Below are 20742 nucleotides of genomic sequence, written 5' to 3'. Positions count from 1 at the left end.
TATATATATATATATATATATATATATATATATACACATATACACACACACACACACACACATATATATATATATATTTTAAATCAGTTTAAGCATTAGTTAGAACCTTATTTTTTCCCCTTTTTAAAACTCTCATATTAAGATATTTTGAAGGAAGTTTGAGAAAGGATCACAATAATGATTAAAAAGCTAGAAATTGATTTCTGAGAGGACAAATTAATCTTTAAAAAAATAAGGTAGGGCTTCCCTGGTGGCGCAGTGGTTGAGAGTCCGCCTTCCGATGCAGGGGACGCGGGTTCGTGCCCCGGTCTGGGAAGATACCACATGCCGCTGAGCAGCTGGACCCGTGAGCCATGGCCGCTGAGCCTGTGCGTCCGGAGCCTGTGCTCTGCAGCGGGAGGGGCCACAGCAGTGAGGGGCCCGCGTACCGCAAAAAATAAAAAATAAGGTAAAAAAAGTTTTATTTGGAGACAGCTGTTGGGGGTACCCTAACTGTGTTTAAATATTAGGGTCATAACCAAATAGTTTTGACTTCTTTAGGATGACAGCAAGAGAAAAATACAATAGGCTTATGTTGCAGCTGGAGAGGTTTGGGTTAGGTGTAAGAAGATTTCACAGAGGGAAGACGTTCAGGAATTTTCTTCTCTGGAAGCCTTTGCGAGCAAATAGATTATCTCATTTGTCAGAGGTGGTTTGCTGTGGTCCAGATTATTTTTCAAGATCTCTTCCATTTCTGCATATAACATATTCTGTTGGCAAAAAGATAAGGCCAGTCTAGTTGCACCTTCATGAACAGCGAGTCGTCGTAGTGTTCATATGAGGAAAATGTACGTAAATTCTAGGCACCCCAGCCCCTCGGTGAGTACTCCTCTTGTGCTCTCCTAGAGGTAAAAAGAGAATTGAGCCCCATATTTATTCTGGAAGGCAGAAACAGCAATAATTTTTCTATTGGAAAAAAAGAAGTATAGAAGTCTGTAAGACTAGAAAAGCAATGAGCCCGAGCCACACACAACAACATGGACTGCTGCCTAATTACCAAGAAGATGTGAAATGTGGGAGGCGTTGAAAACGAATTAAGAGTGAGGAGATTGTAATGGGGAGCAGCTGAAGACACATCCACTGTCCCGCCTGCCTGCTGAGAAAAGCCCCCCGTGGCTCTCCCAGTCTTCATCTTGTCCGTGCCCCGTGTTCTCCGTTGCATCCGCGTACGCTTGAGGGCCTAATGTGTGCCACGCTGGTCTCCTTCCTCTCAGCAACCAGCGAAAAAGAGGTGCGGAGTGTTAGATGGAATCAAGTGCCAAAAAGAGTTTGTTTTTCTCCGCTGACTAGTTCTAAGACCTCGAGAGGGAACAAGTCAGAGCCTCTGTGGGCTCTGGTTTCCTTATCAGTAGTTTAAATAGATGATCTCCAAGGTCTGTTCCAGTCCTTATGTTCTGTAGCACTATGACTTTTTTCCCCTCCATGTTACCCTGTCAAACGGCTTAGTTGTTTTGTTTTGTTTTTTGCTACTGGTTCGCTCCTATCTTGTTCAGTTTTTAAAAATTAAGGTGTTAAGAAAAGTTAGGGAGCCTGATTCTTTTCTGCAGAGAATGTTGTCTGGCCCAGCTGTGTTCCCCAGCATATGAGAGGTTGGGTCCGGCCCCGTTAGTCACTATCTGAGTCACTCACGGGTCTAGGTCCCAGTATTGTCTGAAAGAATGGTTTCTTGAAACTACCATTCAAATGAGACAAGGTATCTCTGGAGATCACTTCAGAAAGCAGTCACTTTAGCCAGCGAAACTCGTATCCTGAAAGTGACCGTACCTTCTGCAGCTTTAAAGGATGGGGCCGGAATCCTCTCAGGCTCAGGAAGGGGAATAGGTCAGGGTGCCGTGTGGCTCCTGACAGACACTGGCTTTCCCCAGGAGAGGCAGATCAGACCTGTGCTCAGACTCCTCTGAGAGAGGTCGGGAAGCCGGCAGCCTGTAGACTTTTGATTTGTGACAAACAGAATAATTTTGCTTCCCATTATAGCCTAGGTTGAAGTTACCACTTTAGTTTTTACTTGCTTGCCGAGTCATGCTATTTGCACAGCTTCAAGATCTCTTGGAATTCAAAGGCTCATGTTTATTTTGGACTCTGAATTGTTAAGAATATAATGTTTGTGTCTTGATTTTTTTAAAATTATAAATGTATTATATACAAAAGCCAGAAGTATTCATTGTAGGGGAAATCTTTTTACTATATACAGTGCTTATTGTAAAATATTTAGAAAAACCAGCAACAAGAAGAAATAAAAAGTTATTCTCACTATCCAGAGACGACTATCTACCACTAACACTTGGTGTATATTTTATCTTCTTTTCTATACATCACGCACACACATTTTCTTATTTATTTTCTACAAATATGTATAAAAAGGGATCGCGTTAAACTACTTTAAAACTGTCCACGTTTAATATATGTTGGACTTTCTCCCACATGATTAAAAAATCTAATACAGCTTTTAAAAAATAGAATTCAGTTGTATGGATGTGCCATTTTCATCATCGGCTGTTGTTGGGCGTTTTAGCATGCTTCCAATTTTGGGCTGTTATAAATTGCCGTTTTTTTATGCTTTCTCTCCTCTTCCTCTGCTGCTACTACTGCTGCTGCTTCTTGCCTAAAACTTTTACAATTATTACATAAGTAATATATAAAATCTCCTTATAAAAGTATAACATTCTTTTCTAAAATTTCTTTCAACTCTCCCCCAACCCCTGTGCCTTCCAAAGAGATAATGCCGGACATCAGGTTATGTATTCTTCCAGACCTTTTTACTATATTTACATACTTACATATGTAGCCATAAAAACCATAATTTTATTTTGTGGGTTTTTTTCCTAAACAAATTGTATACTGTCATTATCTCAGTTTTAGTATAATTTTCGTTCTGCAATATGGGGTGGAGTGAAGAGAAAGAAAGAAAACTACTTACAGGTAACTTGAGGCCAAAAACAGGCATCATTTTGGTTACGAAACTGGGCACCAGAAACGCTGTTATTGAGCTCTGAGGAAGAATCTTTTATCTGTGTGTCCTTCAGTTGTGGCCTAACAAAACTGATTTTTGTCTGAGAATGCCATCTTTCCTCATATCTCAGAATTGAAGTTACTCTAACTTATGCATTTGATTTTTTTTTTTTCTTTCGTTTTAATCATGTTGAACTAGTTGAAAGGCGAACGGGGGATTTTTTTTTTTTAACTTTCGAAAAAAAGAAGATGTGGACATTTGGCCTGGTGCTCTTTTGAGACTTCATTCTGACCTAGGGAGTGTTAATGGATCTGTTTCAATTCCCATCCAGGGAAGAGGCTTCCTCAGACACAGCCTCGAAGCAAGACTGTCCCACGTGACACTTCTGTCATGTCGTTCTGTGTTGGCTCTCTACCGCCTTTCAACACGGAGACACATGGCTCTGAAACTTGCCCAGTGTGGCTGCTTTTCAAGCAGAGTGAACTCTGCTATTCTCGTAACGAGAAGTGCTAGCCCCCCTCCCCACCTCTACCAGAAAGAGTGCTGCACAGTGTCAAGATTTAAAATGAAACCTTTGTTATAGCCCATGGGGAAAAATGGATCCAGTCCAGCCTCAAACATATCACTGTCTGCCATTCCAAACTGACCAAGAGTTTTAATGGTTCTGGAATATTTTAGAGGGGGGGTGAAAGAGTGTGTTTCGGTTGTTTTGTTGTTGTTGTTGGGTGGTGGCAGTGGCATTTGAAATGGCATGTGGGGGGAAGAAAGCCTGGCATGTTTTGTGCCAATGAAAATGAGGGCAGCTCAGCAGAGAAGGGCACTGGAGTATAAACTGTAATTGACCCATAACTGTGGCATGACTTCTGGGTACTAGGAGGTCAGTCATAGGAGTTGCCTCCAAGGGCAAGGAATGAAGATTGCCAGGAGGCCAGAAAGCTCTGGAGTTTTCTGACCTGAGGAAGGTACTACTCAGCGGGGAAAGGTTCAGGTGAAAGTAGAAGCACCTTTCCCTAGGACTTGAAACGGTTTTGCATCTTTTGAGGAGGATTCCCTTCCCTGTGGCTTTCCAGAAACTATTTATTAATCCAGGCTGGAGCTCTCCCTCACCCCACCCCACAGTGTATCACAAGCAGTATGTTTGTTTTTGAGGGTGGGGGGGCGTTGAGGATGGATAAAAGATACTCTGCTGACCACGAATTGTTCGGCATGGCCCTAAGGCCCGTGTGCCTGGTTTCTCTCTCTAGCACCAAGTTCAAATTTGCTTTTTATTTCTGAGGACTTCAGCTGTGGTTTGTTCCTGTTGCCAGAGGAGCTCCAGGCATGCACCACTGTTTGTGGCCACTTTTGGCAGGCATTGGTTTGAATGACCTCTCTTTAGGAGCCCTGGGTCACTGGCTAGATTTCTACCTCCCTACATTACAGGCTCTTCCTGTATTGGGAGTGGCAGTTGGCCAGGGCATTATATTTCCACTGGCCTGAAAACATACAGACCCTGATGAGCAGAGGCTTGTGAGAGGGAGGAGGACAGCAACACAGGAAAGACCGAAACAGATCATCAGGGCCCTAGGTCGAGGGATTCTTCCAGGGGAGATTTGGGATCCTCAGGTGGAGCGATTAGTGTGAGAGTCCCTAAGTAGACGGCAGCAGAACTGCGTCTGGTTTTCTGAAGTAAAGCTTCGAGTGAAGAATCTTTAGATTCACGTACCTCTTCATAGAATATGGTTTTCATACCAGAGAGTTTGGGGAATATGCCAGTCTTAGAGCTTAAAGGAAATTTGTTCACTATTTAGAAAAACTGATTGTTTCAGAGAGAAACTTTGATTTCAACTTGAATCCAGTTATTGCCAGAGGTTAGGAAATAGCATACCAAAGCATGAAAACTCATGGCGATTTGTCCAAAAATTGAGTTATTTCCATCTCTAAACTCTGAACTTCTTTCTCTTAAATTTGTTCACAACCTTAGGGTGCTAGGAAGGTTTGTGAAAGTAGCAAAGAAATGTCCTAGGCGTTAGCCATCTGCTTTTCCGGGAGGGGGGAGCGCAGAGAGAAAGAGAGAGAGAGAGAGAGAGAGAGAGAGAATGAGTGTGTGTGTGTGTGTGTGTGTGTGTGTGTGTGTGTACGCCGAGTTCTCTTGGGGATGTGCCTCGCTGATGGGCTGGCTGTATTTGTAGGATGGAGACATTCCCTGCAGTGGCTGAGAAGGTCCTCAAGGAGTTCCAGGTGTTGCTGCAACGTAGTCCCTCTCCTATTGGAAGTACCCGCATGCTGCAGCTTATGACCATCAACATGTTTGCTGTACACAACTCCCAACTGAAAGGTAAGGAATGTCCAGTTTCTTTATCTAGACAGATAAAGATTAATCTAGCTTCTTTCCCATGCTACCATACCACTACACAGTCCCCCCAAAACACACACACACACACACACACACACACACACACACACACACACACACACACCCTTTTCCCCCGTTGCCTTTCAGATCTTTAATTTACTCTCTGAAATCTGTGTGACTCTCTAGTGCTTGGGTGGGATGGTTGGAGGGAATCATGGGTATAGAGCTTAATTTGCAAACCCAGAGATGCTGTTGCACATCTGGCCATGCTAAAGGCAGCAGCAAGGCCTTTTGGAGGCTGCAGACCCAGAGCCTCTCCCAGGGGGGGAGGCATTGCTGAAATGTTTCATTGCAGAGACCATACGCTTGGCAGGGATTGGGAATAGCTGTTTCTGGACTCATGTACCCTGTTTGTTCAATATGGAAAAGTCTAGTTCCCTATGGGATATCCCTTGTGGGAGTCTGCCAGGGAGTAAGAACAGAGAATCGATGAGCTTTGGTGACTCAAATCTGGAAGCACAAAAATCACCAGGCCCAGAATTTGGCAAATGTACTAGTGTGCATTCCGAAATGCTTTTCTGAACACTGGGGGTTTTTTAACATGAGGTGGGGGCTGGGGTAGGAGAAATGGGGGGTGGTGCTGATTGGCAGGATTTTTAAATGTTCTGATGACCAGGTCACAGTTGAAGGATGTTACCGGATCCCTCCCCTCCCCTTCCCTTTCCTCCACCCCACTGAGGTAAGGATGATGGGGTTTGACTTGATGGAAATCTGTAGCATGGAGGTGACATTATTTTGTGTGTTTGTTTGCAAAGGAGACTTGGTCCTTGCTGCCAAAGAATCATTTCAGAGCACTGGCAGAGAGTGTCTGGTCTCAGGGCTGGAAGCTTATCATCTGAAATGCCAAGAAGCGGGAATTACCCTATGGAGAGTCCGTTGTAAAACAGACCTGGTGTTTCTGGACAGAGGATCACTAGTTCTTTCATCGCACCTTTGCTTAGTGATTTCTCACTCCGAAGCTGATTTGTTTCCCTTCCCATTTGTATTTAGGTTATGCTTCAGCCTGCTGCAGGGGGGTGTTCTCCCCTGATGAGTGGGTATTCTGCACTTTTCCTTGAAACTTGGCTCCTCCTGGGACTCTGCAAGGTCCTCTGCTAGTTTGCCTGGGTTTTCAATCACATCTGAATCCTAAGGGGTTTTCTGCTTTCACGCTGCCTGCTGCAGCACTTAGAATTCCCAGAAGAAGGTGAGATGCAGAGGCTTAAGTGCCATTTTGAACTTGGCTAAATATTCCCAAGAACAGTTCTGAGGAAGCATGCAGTCCTGAGGGGCAGTGGAGGTTTCCAGGAATGAGGAAATAAAGTTTGTAAAGTGTGGTGAGGCCGTCAGTCCAGAGGGCAGGGAGATTGATCCCTTCATCGTTACTCCGCTGGTTGGGCTACCAAGTGGGAAGCTCACTGGACTCAGGGAATGGGGCCTCCCGAGGTGCCTTCCTCTTCACTTTCCTGACTCCCTCTAACAACAGCAAGCTGCCTGTCACAGGGCTGCAGCCTCTGCCAAGGCACTGTTCCTGCATCGAGTGACCTGGAGGTGGGGATGTAAAGACCCCGCAGCTCTTGCCTGTGGAGCATCTGTTGTCAGCAACTTCTGCTCCATGGAAAGGAATACGTTGGCCCTTTCATAGGCCACCAGTGAGTCCTTTTCCTGGAGCTGTTGTAAAGTAAAAGTTAAGAAAATATGGGTGAAAGGAAGGTGAGATGGTGAGAACAGAGAAAGAAGGAAGTAAGTGGTTCCCCTTTTGAGGCCAGGGTACTTTTTCTAGGACTCTTTTCCATGGTCGGTCATAATGAGGACCTGATAGCCAGGAAGGACATGTCGCAGGCCGTGCGTGAGACCCTACCACTGGTTCTGGCTTTGTCCTGGCGCTCACCTCCCTGGGGCAGCTGGGGCTGAGAGGAGTATGAGCTGAGGTGGTCAGAAGCTCCCAGGGTGTTTCAGGGAAAACAGCCTGGGCCACAGGATATAACACTCAGCCAGGACAGAGCGCTCTGTGGACGTGCTGCCAAGTCCCCGGTGTGCAGCTGAGGCGGCCGTCCAGACCCCACTGTGTGGGCTGCCATTGGGAGAGGGGTGAGCAGAGCACTCAGCAGAGCTGGCTGGTGGGAAGATGCGCTTTTCCATTTCCCAGCACATGAGTCATCTTCTCTGGGCCCCTGTGCTGTGCTTGCACGGACAGTGGCAAGAAGGGGGTGTTGTGGCTGAGCAGCAGCATCTGTGCCGGGGGTGGAGAGGGAAGGGGGTTGGGGAGAGGGTAAAGATTTAAATCCTTCACTAATCAGCAGCAGTTTGAATCACATTTTTATGAGTAAGGAAGTGATAAATCAGCCCTGAGTGTTCAGCCCCCAAGTCCCGTCAGCCGGTGCCCTTCTGAAGGCTTCTCTCCAGGCCAGTCTGCTTGCTGTCGGAGTCGCCACCCAGCCGCGGGACCCTGGCTGTCTGAAACCAGGAAGCAAGGGCCTGCTGCTGCCTGGCCCTCCCCGGTGCTTGGGGTCTGTGGTGATTTGGCAGTCACTGCAAGTTACAGAACATCTGGGCCATCATTTTTCTTTCCGTTCCTTCTTGGACGTGTCCTTCTGGGTGGGTGTTTGCATATGTCAGTTCCTGGACTCTGTGGAGAAGGAACGTTCCAGCCTGAAACAGCGGTGATCTGTGGCCCCCCAAAGCAGTCAGAATCCTCTCAGTCTGTGCTTGACCCTTCCCTGTAGATGTGGTACTTAAGGAGGGCAACAGGGACGTCCTTACTAAAAAGTACATCCTTTGCTGATGCCTCTGATTCTTTTTTGTGTGTGTTTGATGCTACCCTTGTATAAGCCCTCTTTTCAAAATACCAGTAGTCCAGGGTGGAAATGATACCGTTACAAACACTTTAGTGTGATTACTTTTCAAATGTGCTTTCCTTGGGGTCAAGAGACATAGAACTGTTTTAAAGCTTTGGACACCTCACAAGCCAAACGGAGGGGAAAAACTTAGATGGTGGTGAATGACAGGCATCTTTCCCCTTTTCTAGGTTATAGTTTTTCCTGGAGCTCAGGGAGGCAGAGGTTGTGAGATTTGTCCCCCTTCCAATAAGGGAAAATGAGTTTTGCCACATCATTTAACCAACTAAACTTTCAGGTCTCAGCAGTGATCTTAAAACTCATAAGTTCAGGGCTATTGGTGGGGATACCTTTATCTCCTCCCCTCATATGGGCCCTATGCAAAAAACCTACTTCAGTGGGACTACAGAGAGTCTAGAATCCTAATACCTACACTGAAGTGGTTGGGGACAGATAAATTGGGGGGTGTTTGGGGCCATGAGCATGGTGCCTGGTATTTCTTAGGCACTCAGTAAGTATTCATTGAATGCATGGATGAGGAAGGCCAGGTTCTGGGCAGGCCAGCCCTCATTGAACAGTGTGTTTCCTTCCTGGCCTTTGTCCAAAATTACCCTTTGGCGAGTGATGGGTGGTGGTGAGATAGGTGGTTCCCAGAGTGATGTCACAGTTGGTGATCTCTCTGCAGCATTCCTGAAGGGAGAAACGGGGCCTTCTCCATGTGCCTCAGCATTTAACACTTCAGTAGCCATCTGATTGGCTGATGTGGTGCTGGAGGGGGAATGGTTGATCTCAACCACAAGCACTCTAAGAATTTTAATTTTTTAAAAAATTCTGTAATTTAAGGAAATAAAACTCTAGTTTCTTGAAGAGGAATAATTGAAGCAATATTTGTGGTAGGGCATCACTGAAACCCCATTGCACCCCCCATCTGTGCCCAATTTGCTCCAATATGGCCCCCTTTTTTTCCCCCCTTTTTTTCTCCCCCTCTTGCGCTCTCTCTCTCTCTCTCTCTCTCTCTCTCTCTCTCTGTCTCTGTCTTTTTAAAAAATATGTTTTATAATTCCTGGAATCAAAACCATCTCAGGCACACACACTGTTTTATTTTACTGTATTATTGGATTATACTTCCTATAAATCACTGGATGTTATTCATTGGCCACCACTGGAATAACTTCCCTTTTCTGTGCCCTGGCCCCCTCTTTTTCCCCCTCTTTTTCCTCCTCTTTTTCCTCCCCTACCAGTTCATAGAATAGGCCTCCACTGCAGCCTTGCAGAAAAGCCCTGGTGGCAGCAAGAGGGCACCCAAGAGACACTGCTTGTGCTCCCTGTTCTTAGGGAACATTTAGGGCCTGGGATTGAGGCAGGGCTAGGCTGGCATTCCTTTCTTTATCATTTATGCTTGCTTTTATGGTTTGTTAGTAACCCTGAATTGCGGGAGGTGGTAGGAGGGAGTGCCACGTGCATGCCTCCAGAGGGATAGAGAATCGCAGCTGTTAATATGGGACAGATAGAGCTTAACCCCAGTGTGTGGGATGCTTGAGATGGGAACCACACACCTTCACGCTGTGGTTGTGTATGCAGGTTGACTCCGGTTGAGAAGTTCAGTTCACAACCAAAATGTCTTTGTCTGTGGCATATAACCACCTTAGAGACCTACTAAGTAAAGCAGTTTGCTCCTCTGTGACAATTCACTTCTGTCTGACTCTCTTAGCCAAGCAGAATATGTGAAGTGCGTAATCCTCTGCTTGTCAGGACAGCTGTACAGGAAATCCACCTTTCATAAAGGGCTAGGCTTGAGTTTAGCTGTGTAAACCGCCCCTCTCCTTCCTCCTTGTCTATCCCTGGTGGTAGAAGCCCTTGGGCTCTTTCTCCTCAAGGATCTGTGTGGGTAGATTTCTACAGGTAATCAGCACTGCCTGACCTTCGTTTTCAGGACTGCTCAGTTTAGAGCAAGTAAACGAAGAAACAGCCAGCTTGGCCGACAAATTATGTGAGAAATAGATTCAGAGGTCAGAAGAGGCAAGGCTTTAGGAGGCAGGCCAGGGGAGGGTGCATCCCTTAGCCATGCCCTCTATCCCTCTGGGGGAGAGAGAACTATCAACAGGCTGCTTAGCACGGACTTCTTCCCTCCGCATTCCCTGGAAAAGAAGAAAAAGTTAAGGAAGTGAGTTTGTCAAGGGATCTTCCTATCTTCCCTATTCTGAATTCCAGGGTCCTTGTTGTTTTCAGAATGAATCCATTACTTTAGGCTGAGGGAGGAGAAGCAGTTGTGAAAAGCTAAAGAAATGAGAAAATTCACTCATATCAATGAAATTAAGCCTCTTACCATGTCGGCTGACGAAATGATTTCTGGTTTTGCCCCAAGGTGATTGTGTGGTTTGGTGTCCACGGCTGCTTTGCCTTGCAGTGCAGAAGTGCAGTATTCGATCGTGGCCTGGTCATTAACGTGGGCTAGAAACCTCATCTCTGTTGCCACTTTATAGCTTCTCAATTTGATTTTTTTTCCTCCTGGATGGACTTATTCTGAAAGGGAGACATTATTAGGGGTTAGGGTTGATGCTGGCAGCAGGACTTCCAGCTCCCTTTTCTGAACTCTCTCTTTAAGCTTTTCCCGAGGAGTAAAATTCTAAATTTACGGAGGGCGCGGGCCAGATGTGTGCTATTTGTTGAACACACAGGGGAAATGAGTGTGTTCTGGGGATGGGGGTTAGGGGGAGTAAGTTGTACTTTGGACCCTAACCAACTAAATGTTGATCTGGGGAAGAATTGTAGCTTTCAGAGGTAGTGGCCAGTAATGACAACAACAGAACAACACTGTGATAATACCTGATGACATTTTATAGTTGCTACATATGTATTCTCATTTGATTTCTCCCATCAGCCCTCTGAGACAGGTGGGACAGATATTTTGTGTCCTATTCCATAGGTGGTGAGAAATATACCAGAAAAGTTGAGTAACTTAAGCAAGCTTGCACAGCTAGTAAATTACACCTCAAGGGTCAAGCCTTCTGTATGAGAAGGCACACGAAAATTTCTTTGGACCTAATTGAGACAGCTAAACAAAGCAAGGAATCCCACCCCGCGTCCCCTCTCCCCCCGCAATCTGAGCAGCTGCTGTTCTTTGATGAAGAAAGTGATCCTTGAGTCTGATCTGAAAAGAGGAACAGAAGTAGAAATGAGGGAGTTGAGGGAGTCAGAATTCTCCTAAGTTGCTTGAAGCTCAAGTGGAGCCACAGGTAATAAGCTGGCAGAAGGACATGGTTTGAGCAAATCAGGGTTGTCTGGGGTCCATGTTTACCACTGTCATAGGTGAGGGCACTCTCCCCTCACAATGGAAAGCATTTTTCATGACCAGTTGGTAAAAGAAGTGTTGAGTCTTTCTCTTGCTTGGGATATGTAGTGTCTCTTTAAAATAAAAAAGTACTTTTAAGGAACATTGTTGCTTATTTTCACCATCTTTTCTAGTATCCGCCTTGCTTTTTGAAAAGAGGTTTTTCACATGCCGTTTTTTTTTTTTTTTTTTTTTTTTCCGGCACGCGGGCCTCTCACTGTTGTGGCCTCTCCCGTTGCGGAGCACAGGCTCCGGACACGCAGGCTCAACGGCCATGGCTCATGGGCCCAGCTGCTCAGGGGCACGTGGGATCTTCCCGGACCGGGGCACAAACCCGTGTCCCCTGCATCGGCAGGTGGACTCTCAACCACTGCGCCACCAAGGGAAGCCCTCACATGCCATTCTTAAATGAGACTGTGATTCTCTTTTTGGCCTGAAGGGAAGGTGGGTATGTCATTCATACTGAAAAGGGTATGAAAGTATAAAATATTTGAAAGAACAATAAAGTGAATGCACATACAGCCAGCACCTAGGTTAAGAAATAAAATATTGTCAGTACCTCAGAACTGTTCCCTGTGTTTTTCATCCTCACGGTAGTTCCCTCTCGCCCTTGCAGGAGCCATCATCCTGACTTGTGGAATTAATTCCTTAGCTTTTCTCTATAGTGTTATCATCTAAGTATTGTATATACCTCCAAACAGAACATAGTTTGCTTTTGCTTGCATGTAAATGAAATCATGCTAATAATATTATTTATATTCTTTTTTCTCTGGCTTATTTTGTTCCAGGTAATGTTTGTGAATCTGTCCCTGTCAATGTGTGTAGTTTGTAGTTAATTCATTTTGCATTGCTGCAGTACTACATTTTATTCATTTATTGCAGTTTATCCATTCTTCTGTTTGTGGACATTTGAGTTGTTTTCTCTTTGAGGCTATTATGAGCATTGAGTCCATTGACAGTTACGTAATACCATCCTATTTTTTTAAAATCAATTCTATTGAGGTCAAGTTTACATACACTAAAATGTACCCATTTTGAGTGTGCATTTCAATGAGTTTGGCCAATTTATATACCCAGGTAACTAGTCATCATCACAGTCAAGATACAGAACGTTTCTGTCATCCCAAGAAGTTCTCTTTGTGCCCATCCCAGTTGATCTCTATCCCTACCCCTGGCCCCAGGAAACCACTGATCCACTTTCTGTCACCATACATTGGATGTGTCTTTTCTAGAGTTTCATATAAATGGAATCATACATTGTGTACTCTTCTGTGTCTGGCTTCTTTTGCTCAGTGTAATGTTTCTGAGATTTATTCATGTTGTTATATGTATCAGTATTTCATTACTTTGTATTACTGAATAGTATTCTGTCTTAACGGCTATACTACAGTTTTGTTTATCTAGTTACCTGTTGACGAACATTTGGGTTGTTTCTAGTTTTGGGCTACTATGAATAAAACTGCCATGAACATTTGTATGAATGTCTTTTTGTGAACATAGATTTTCATCCCTCTTGGGTAAATACCTAGGAGTGGATTTCCTGGGTCATAAACGTATGTTTAACTTTATAAGAAACTGCTAAACTGTTTTCCAAAGCGGTTGAACTATTTTACGTTCCCTCCAGCAGTGTGTGAGAGAGTCCCAGTTTCTTTGCATCCTTGCCAACATTAGGTATTGTCCGTCTTTCTTACTTTAGCTATGTTAGTGGATGTGCAGAGCTATTTCATTTTGGTTTTAATTTGTGTTTCCCTAATGACCAAGGATGATGACTTTCCATGTGCCTACTTACCATTTGTATATCTTCTTTGTGCCTATTTAAATATTTTTGCCCTTTTTAAAAAAATTTTTTTCTAGTTTTATTTTATTTTATTTCAGACCATGCCATGTGGCTTGTGGGATCTTAGTTCCCTGAGTAGGGATCAAACCCCGGCCCCCTGCAGTGAAAGCACAGAGTCTTAACCACTAGACTGCCAGGGAATTCCCTTGCCCATTTTTAAAACCAAGTTGTTTTTATTATTGAAAAAGTTTTAAGAGTTCTTTATATAATCTGAATATAAGCCCCTTATCAAATATATATTTTGCAAATATTTTCTCCCAGTGCTTTTCCATTCTCCTACCTATTCTGTTTCTTTTTTTCTCCTTTCTTACTTTTTTCTGGATTTTCCCCCTGTTCTTCCTCCTCGTCCCCCCACTTGTTTCCTTTTTTTTTTTTAAGTGGTTACTCTTGGAATTAAAGCGTGCATATTTACCTTGCCAAAAGTCAAAAGTTTTTCAGCATTTTCACTCTTCTAAATAATACAGATACCCTGGAACACTTAAATTCTGTCTGTTCTCTTCCAACTTTATCTTCCCAGGTTATATTCTGCCTTTGTCAGCTGTTTTAATTATTTTTTTCCTTTTAAACCCTACAAGACAAGTATTACTGTTTTCATTTCTGTTTTTTCATTATTATTATTGTTGCTGTTGTTTTTATGGTAAATATTTGTTTAGACTCACCTATATATTTACTACTTTCTTTTCATTCCTTTTTGCATTTCAGACCCTCCACCAGGGATCATTTACTTTTTTTTTTTGGCCACACCACGTGGCTTGTGGGATCTTAGTTCTCCGACCAGGGATGGAACCCAGGTTCTTGGCAGTGAGAGCGTAGTGTCCTAACCACTGGACCACCAGGGAATTCCCTGGGATCATTTTCTTTCTGCCTGAAGTATATTCTTTAGAATTTATTGTGACATTCTTTTGATGACAAACTTTTTCAAATTTTGTCTGAAAAGCCTTTATTTTCCCTATTCCTAAAAGATCTCTATTCACCGGGAATAGAACTCTAGGTTAACAGTTCCTTTTCTTCAGCCCATTGAAGATATTTCACTGTCTCTGGGCTGTTACTGTTGCTGATTAAAAGTCAGCCATCAGTCTAATTGTCCTTTTAAAAGTCATCTATTCTTCCTGGGTGCTTTTTTTTAAACGCTTTGATGTTCTGCAGTTGTAATGATTTGTCTAATAGGTTTGTACTTATTTAAAAATTGTTCCTGCCGAGGATTTGTTGGGCTTCATGTATCTGTGAGTTGATTTCAGCAGTTGTAGAAAACTCTTAGCATTCTTTTTTTAAATACTGCATCTGCCAGTGCTTTCTCTTCTCCTTCTGTCTTTCATGTCTCTTAAACCTCTCTTTCATTTTTCTGACTCTTTTTTGGTGTGTGCCGCATTCCTCATAATTTCCTTAACTCTGTCACTGAATCTTTTCTTAGCTGTATCTAATCTGCTAAACATGCCTTGCTGAGATTTTATTTCAATTATACATGTTTATTTCCATTTTTGTTTTTTTTCCCCTAAATCTGCTCTTTTTCTATAGTTTCTTGTTTCCTGAACATATTTGTGAGCTTGTCTTTTATTTTTTAATGTATTAACCCTGGTTATTTTATGGACTCTGATCAAGGGGTCCTTTTAGGTGAGTTTCTGCTCATCTCTTGTTTCTGCTGGTTGTTGCATATGTGCCTTGTTGCCTCTGTAATTTAATTTTTTTTCTGTAATCTGCTTATTTTCTGTGGGATTTCATAAGTGGGAACTCTTGGAGACCTGGGATGAAAATGGAGAAAAGATTTGAGTTTGCTTTTGTCTACAGCCTGGTGGGGGGGAGTCTAGAATGATCATTCTAATTAAAATATCTGCTTGAGGGTTTTTGGACCACTCAGATAATGTGAATTCAGGCTGCACACCCCTGTGAGGGCTAGTGTATAGTCTATACTTTCAATACAATATTTTTTTCTCTTCTAGTCAGCCCCAGGGTTTGATATAGTCAGTTTTCTAGCTGTCTTATCAAGGGTCTGAGGGTTACTTCTTCCTTTTTAAAAAAAAAAAATTATTAATTTATTTGGCTGCGTTGGGTCTTCGTTGCTGTGTGCAGGCTTTCTCTAGTTGCGGCGAGCAGGGGCTACCCTTCATTGCGGTGCACGGGCTTCTCGTTGTGGTGGCTTCTCTTGTTGCAGAGCATGGGCTCTAGGTGTGCGGGCTTTAGTAGTTGTGGCGCGCAGGCTCAGTAGTTGTGGCTCGCGGGCTCTAAAGCGCAGGCTCAGTAGTTGTGGCACACGGGCTTAGTTGCTCCGCGGCATGTGGGATCTTCCCAGACCAGGGCTTGAACCCATGTCCCCTGCATTGGCAGGCGGATTCTTAACCACTGCGCCACCAGGGAAGTCCCAAGGGGTTACTTCTGACTCACCCTTATACTTGGGTGTAGCTCTGTGGGATCTCAGCTTTATGTCAGGGATCTTGGGCATCCTCTTATGTTGGCTGCACCCATGAAGCCTTGGAAACCAAAGCTCAAGTTCATCAGGTAGCAAATGTCCTTAGGGTGAAGTCTGGCCATATTTCACACTTACAGCTCTAGTTTCCTGTCTTTACTCAATTCCTGACCAGAGGATTCCTTTTTAATTTACTAACTCATCACTGCTTTCTAAAAAGATTTTAAAACTACTTTTCCAGGATAATTAGTTGTTTCCTTGGGAGAGTAGACCTCGGTTCCTAGTCTGCCTGCTGTGTTACTAGAGGAAATGGTGTTATTCCTTTTTCCTTTGAAGCATCAGACTTGAGCATTTTTTTACCTGTGCCTGTGAGCAGTGTGATTGGGGCACCTGTATCTAGGGTGGCAAGGGCCTGGTAGGCTGCTTTTTCAAAGAGCAGCTCCTTTTCAGCTGCTACAGCCTAGTTTTATGGCACATAGTGTTACTGGGCTCCAATTTTTCAATTTTTCCAAGAGGTGTTCAAGGTATAGACTACTTAGAGGACTAATTGGTTGGGGAAGAAAGGTAAAGGGAGGGGGAGGGAGGCCTGCATCTGAAATGATAGAAGCCATTTATTGCCAAAAGGGTGTGAGCTAGAGATCTGGGAGAGCGTGCTCTCTAGTTTCAGCCGTGTTACACTGCGGAGCTGGTAAACTCTGCTGGCCCATAAAATCCTTTCCATTAGTCAAGGTGCTCTGTGCTTTTGTTCTTGACTACTGCTGTTCTTAGAGCTGTTTGGTTGGCTTGTAAGTCTCAGTTTCCTTTCTAGAAGGCAGATTGTCATATATTTAGGAATTTATTTACAGTAATCGGAGTTTTCTGGCTTCTCTAGTCCCCTCTTCAGATATAAGACTCCCATCTTGAAGCTTATTTCAGAAAATGCCTATGTGATCCCTTGCCCCAAGTGCCAAGAGCAGATGCAGCAATTGACACGCTGCAGGGAATTTCCAACTGCTGGGCAGGTTTCTGAAATCCAGACACGTGCTGTTCACACGTTGGCTACTGAAGCAAGGATCAGCAGTTGAAAGAGGGGAGGGGCTGGCAGGAGACTGGAGGGAGAAAGATCTTATAATGCCTGCCCAGGGCTTAAGGCTGTGTCAGCTTTCTTCATCCCTCCTCCAGCTGGCGTTGGCAGGGTAGGGTAAATCACTGTGGAGTGGTTATGAGCCGAACTCACTGGGGGCTTCTCTGAGGCACACCTGTGACGTCATCCTGTTATCACTGCTTGTTCTGCATAACCTCTTTTCACCTCTCCCTTGAGAGAGGGTGATGCCCAGAACTCATGTCAGGGCAATGAGCAGAGATAAATGTTTGGTAATCATTATTTTGAGATGCCTGCTGAGGACACAATTGCAGACCATTGACACATTCTTCAAGATTCCACACTGGAAGCAAAAACCCTCTTTGCAAACATGGCCTGGATACCCCTTGTGAATAAAACTTCTTTTTAAACACGAAGAGAAAGACAATCCAGAAGATTTGAAACTCCTAAGTGTGGTCTCTCTTGTTCCCCTGTCTCCCTCTACTCCAAACACACACACACACTCTCTCTCTCTCTCCCTCTCTCTCTCCCTCTCTCTCTCTCTCTCTCTCTCTCTCTCTCTCTCTCACTCTCTCTGTCTCTACTCTCTATACAGCAGTGATTCTTTTAAAAACATCATGTCCCTCTGTTCAGAATCCCCTGCTAGGTTCCCATTTCTCTCAGAGCAAAAGCCATGGTCTTTACAAGGCCTTCCTATGTGGAACTCCTCCTCCTCCCCACTCCTCCTTGCTGTCTCTGGTCTCATTCAGACCAGACCCTGGCTTACTTACTTTGCTTTAGTTACTCTGGTCTTCTTGCAAGTCCTCTGAACAGCCAGGGCTTCTCCCACCTTTGGGGCTTTGCGTTAGCAGTTTTCTCTGCTTGGAAATGCTCTTCCTCTAGCTGTCTGCGTGGCGTATGTCTCATCTCCTGTAAGTCTTTGCTTAAGTGTTGCCTCCGTGTGGCATACTCTGACCATCCTGTTAACACTGCTGCACTCCCACCCTGTTCTCCCATGTCCCCTATCCTGTTTGACGTTCCTTTTTTATAACACAAATTTTCTAAATACTAGATAACTTATTTTTTGTGTGTATCTTTGTTTTCCCTTACTACTCCTCTGCAAGATTGTAAGCTCCCTGCAGATAGGGATCCTTGACCTGTTTCATTCACCAATGTATTGCGAGCATCTAGAACGCTGCCTAGTGTGCCGTAAGTTCTCAATAAGTAGGTTTTGAATTGAGTTCAAATCAAGAATAAAGTTTGTCAATAAGTCAGTCTAGACACTGAAAACTGAGTGGCAAGGCCAGGAGGCATCTGCTGTTTGGGCCATTGCTTATAATCATGTTTTTTCATCAAGGTGACACTTCTGAATATGTAATTTCCAAGTGCGTGTTTTATATTCTGACATTAAATTAAAATGCATTAAATGTGCCTTGGTATTTACTGTTAATACTGGAGTCAGTGTCTTCAGGTCTCTGGAAAGCAAAATTTCTTTTAATACAGCATGAGTTCTGTCCTTTTTCATCTCCTGAATCTTTCATCATTAATTCTCTATCCTTCCTGCCCATAAATATTCTTTTATTTCTCTTTCTCTACTCACTTACCATATTTTTTACTCTTACCTTACTGGAGCAACTCTGTCCTGTTTTATGTAAGCTAAATAATAATTAGCGTACATAAAATCTTTTAAAAGATTTAACCTTTTAGGTTTTGTTGAGTACTAGAAAAAATAATATTAAGAAAAAAGGTGGAAACCACCTGTAAACCAGCTTCCCAGCAATGACATTCCTTCCTATGTGTATGTGTGAATATTCAAGTTTTTATTTACACAGTTGAAAGTATACTGAATATAAAATGTTTGATTTTACTGTTTTCACTTATTATAAGTATTCAGTTATAAAATTCTTTGTAAACATGTTTAATGGCTGAATAATATTCTCATGTAAATATGTTAACATTAATGTAATCATTACCCTGTTTTCACACATTTTTTCCACTTTTCTAGGATTATAAATAATGCTTTATTAACATCTTTGTAACATTAAACCATTTTCTGCTTTTCATATTGTTTTATTGGAATATATATATATATGTTTTTAAATTAATTAATTTATTTTTGGCTGCATTGGGTCTTCGTTGCTGCGCGCGGGCTTTCTCTAGTTGTGGTGAGCGGGGGCTACTCTTCGTTGCGGTGCACGGGCTTCTCATTGCAGTGGCTTCTCTTGCTGCGGAGCACGGGCTCTAGGCATGCGGGCTCAGTAGTTGTGGCTCGTGGGCTCTATGGCGCAGGCTCAGTAGTTGTGGCACACGGGCTTAGTTCTCCGCAACATGTGGGATCTTCCTGGGCCAGGGCTCAAACCCGTGTCCCCTGCACTGGCAGGTGGATTCTTAACCACTGTGCCACCAGGGAAGCCCCCAGAATATATTTTTAGAAGCCAACTTTTGGGTTTAAAAGGTTTGAAGTCTTTTAGCGCTGTTGATAGCTGGATTACTTACTTAAGAAGCTGTGCCAGCTTGCAGTCTTAGCAGCAGTGTTTGAGAATGCCCAGGGACCACCTCTTGCTAGCATTGAGTATTGTTAATGTTTAATAGTCCTTAGCATAGTGTAGCCGTTCATATATTTGTAGAATAAATGATAGAATAAAACCTATCTTTATTTTTTTAATAGACTTTATTTTTTAGAGAAGTTTTAGACTCATAGCAAAATTGAGTGGAAAGTACAGAGTTCCCATATTATCTCCTGCCCCCAAACACGCACAACCACCCTTACTATCAACATCCAGAACCAGAGTGGTTCATTTGTTACACTTGATGAACCTAATCATCATTATCACCTAATGTCCATAGTTCACCTTAGAGTTCACTCTTGGTGGTGTTCTGTGGGTTTAGACAAATGCATAATTACATGTATCCACCATTATAGTATCATACAGTATAGTTTTATTGCCCTAAACCTTTGTGCTCTGCCTATTCCTCCCTCCTTCCCTCCCTCCTCTTAACCCCTGGCAACCTCTGATATTTTTACTGTCTCCATAGTTTTTGCCTTTTCCAGAATGTCATAGTTAGAATCATACAGTAGGTAGCCCTTTCAGATTGGCTTCTTTCACTTGGTCATATGCATTTAAGGTCCCTCTATGTCTTTTCATGGCTTGATAGGTCTTTTTTTTTTTTTTTTTTGCATCGGCAGGCAGACTCTCAACCACTGTGCCACCTGGGAAGCCCCTCATTTTTTTTTTTTAAAGCACTGAGTAGTATTCCATTGTCTGAATGTACCACAGTTGACTTATCCATTAACCTACTGAAGGATATCTTGGTTGCTTCTAAATTTTGGCAATTATGAATAAAACTGCTATAAACATTTGTGTGCAGATTTTTGTGTGGACTTAAGTTTTCAACTCATCTGAGTAAATACCAAGGGGTGTGATTGCTGGCTCATATGGTAAGACTGTGTTTAGTTTTGTAGGAAACTGCCGAACTGTCTTCCATCCTATCCCGTTTGCAATTGCATTTCTTTGATTATTGGTGAGAGTGGACATTTTTTCCTATGTTTTATTACCCATGTATAGTTCTGTGTGGTCTTGTTCTCTGCTCATTTTTCTATTCCAGCCTAATATTTTTCATACCAATTTATTTGAGCTTTACAGATAGTAAATATAGCAAGTACTTTTTATATTCATTGGAGATTTTCTTATTTGTATTTGATTTTCAATTATATTTACTTTTTTAATGTATAAAAGTTGTAAAATTTTATATAGTTAAAAATGCCATTCTTTATGATTGATTTCATTGCTCTTAAGCTTAAAAAGGTCTTTCCATTGGAGAAGTTTTTAGCCGTCCCTTTAACCGTATTTTCATTTCCATCAGCTGGAGGGAATTCTAGCATCGTTTGTAATTACATTCAGTTGGAAAGAGA

The 20742-nt window shown here is 43.1% G+C and overlaps 1 protein-coding gene across 2 annotated transcripts in view; it reads left to right on the top strand.

Annotated features, from left to right (window-relative positions):
- Window positions 1-20742, top strand: part of SMG6 (SMG6 nonsense mediated mRNA decay factor) — a 231035-nt gene that overhangs the window by 51807 nt on the left and 158486 nt on the right. For both annotated transcript variants that reach the window (XM_024736579.1, XM_024736572.1), the window contains exon 10: window positions 5161-5306. In XM_024736579.1, coding sequence (XP_024592347.1) covers window positions 5161-5306 — 146 coding nt within the window. The remainder of the gene's footprint in view (window positions 1-5160; window positions 5307-20742) is intronic.

The sequence above is a fragment of the Neophocaena asiaeorientalis genome, unplaced genomic scaffold (genome assembly GCF_003031525.2).
Source record: "Neophocaena asiaeorientalis asiaeorientalis breed wild unplaced genomic scaffold, Neophocaena_asiaeorientalis_V1.1 scaffold129, whole genome shotgun sequence".
In the NCBI taxonomy this organism is placed as follows: Eukaryota; Metazoa; Chordata; class Mammalia; order Artiodactyla; family Phocoenidae; genus Neophocaena; species Neophocaena asiaeorientalis.
The sequence above is the reverse complement of the archived record's forward strand: the minus strand, read 5'-3'. Positions and strand labels throughout refer to the sequence as shown.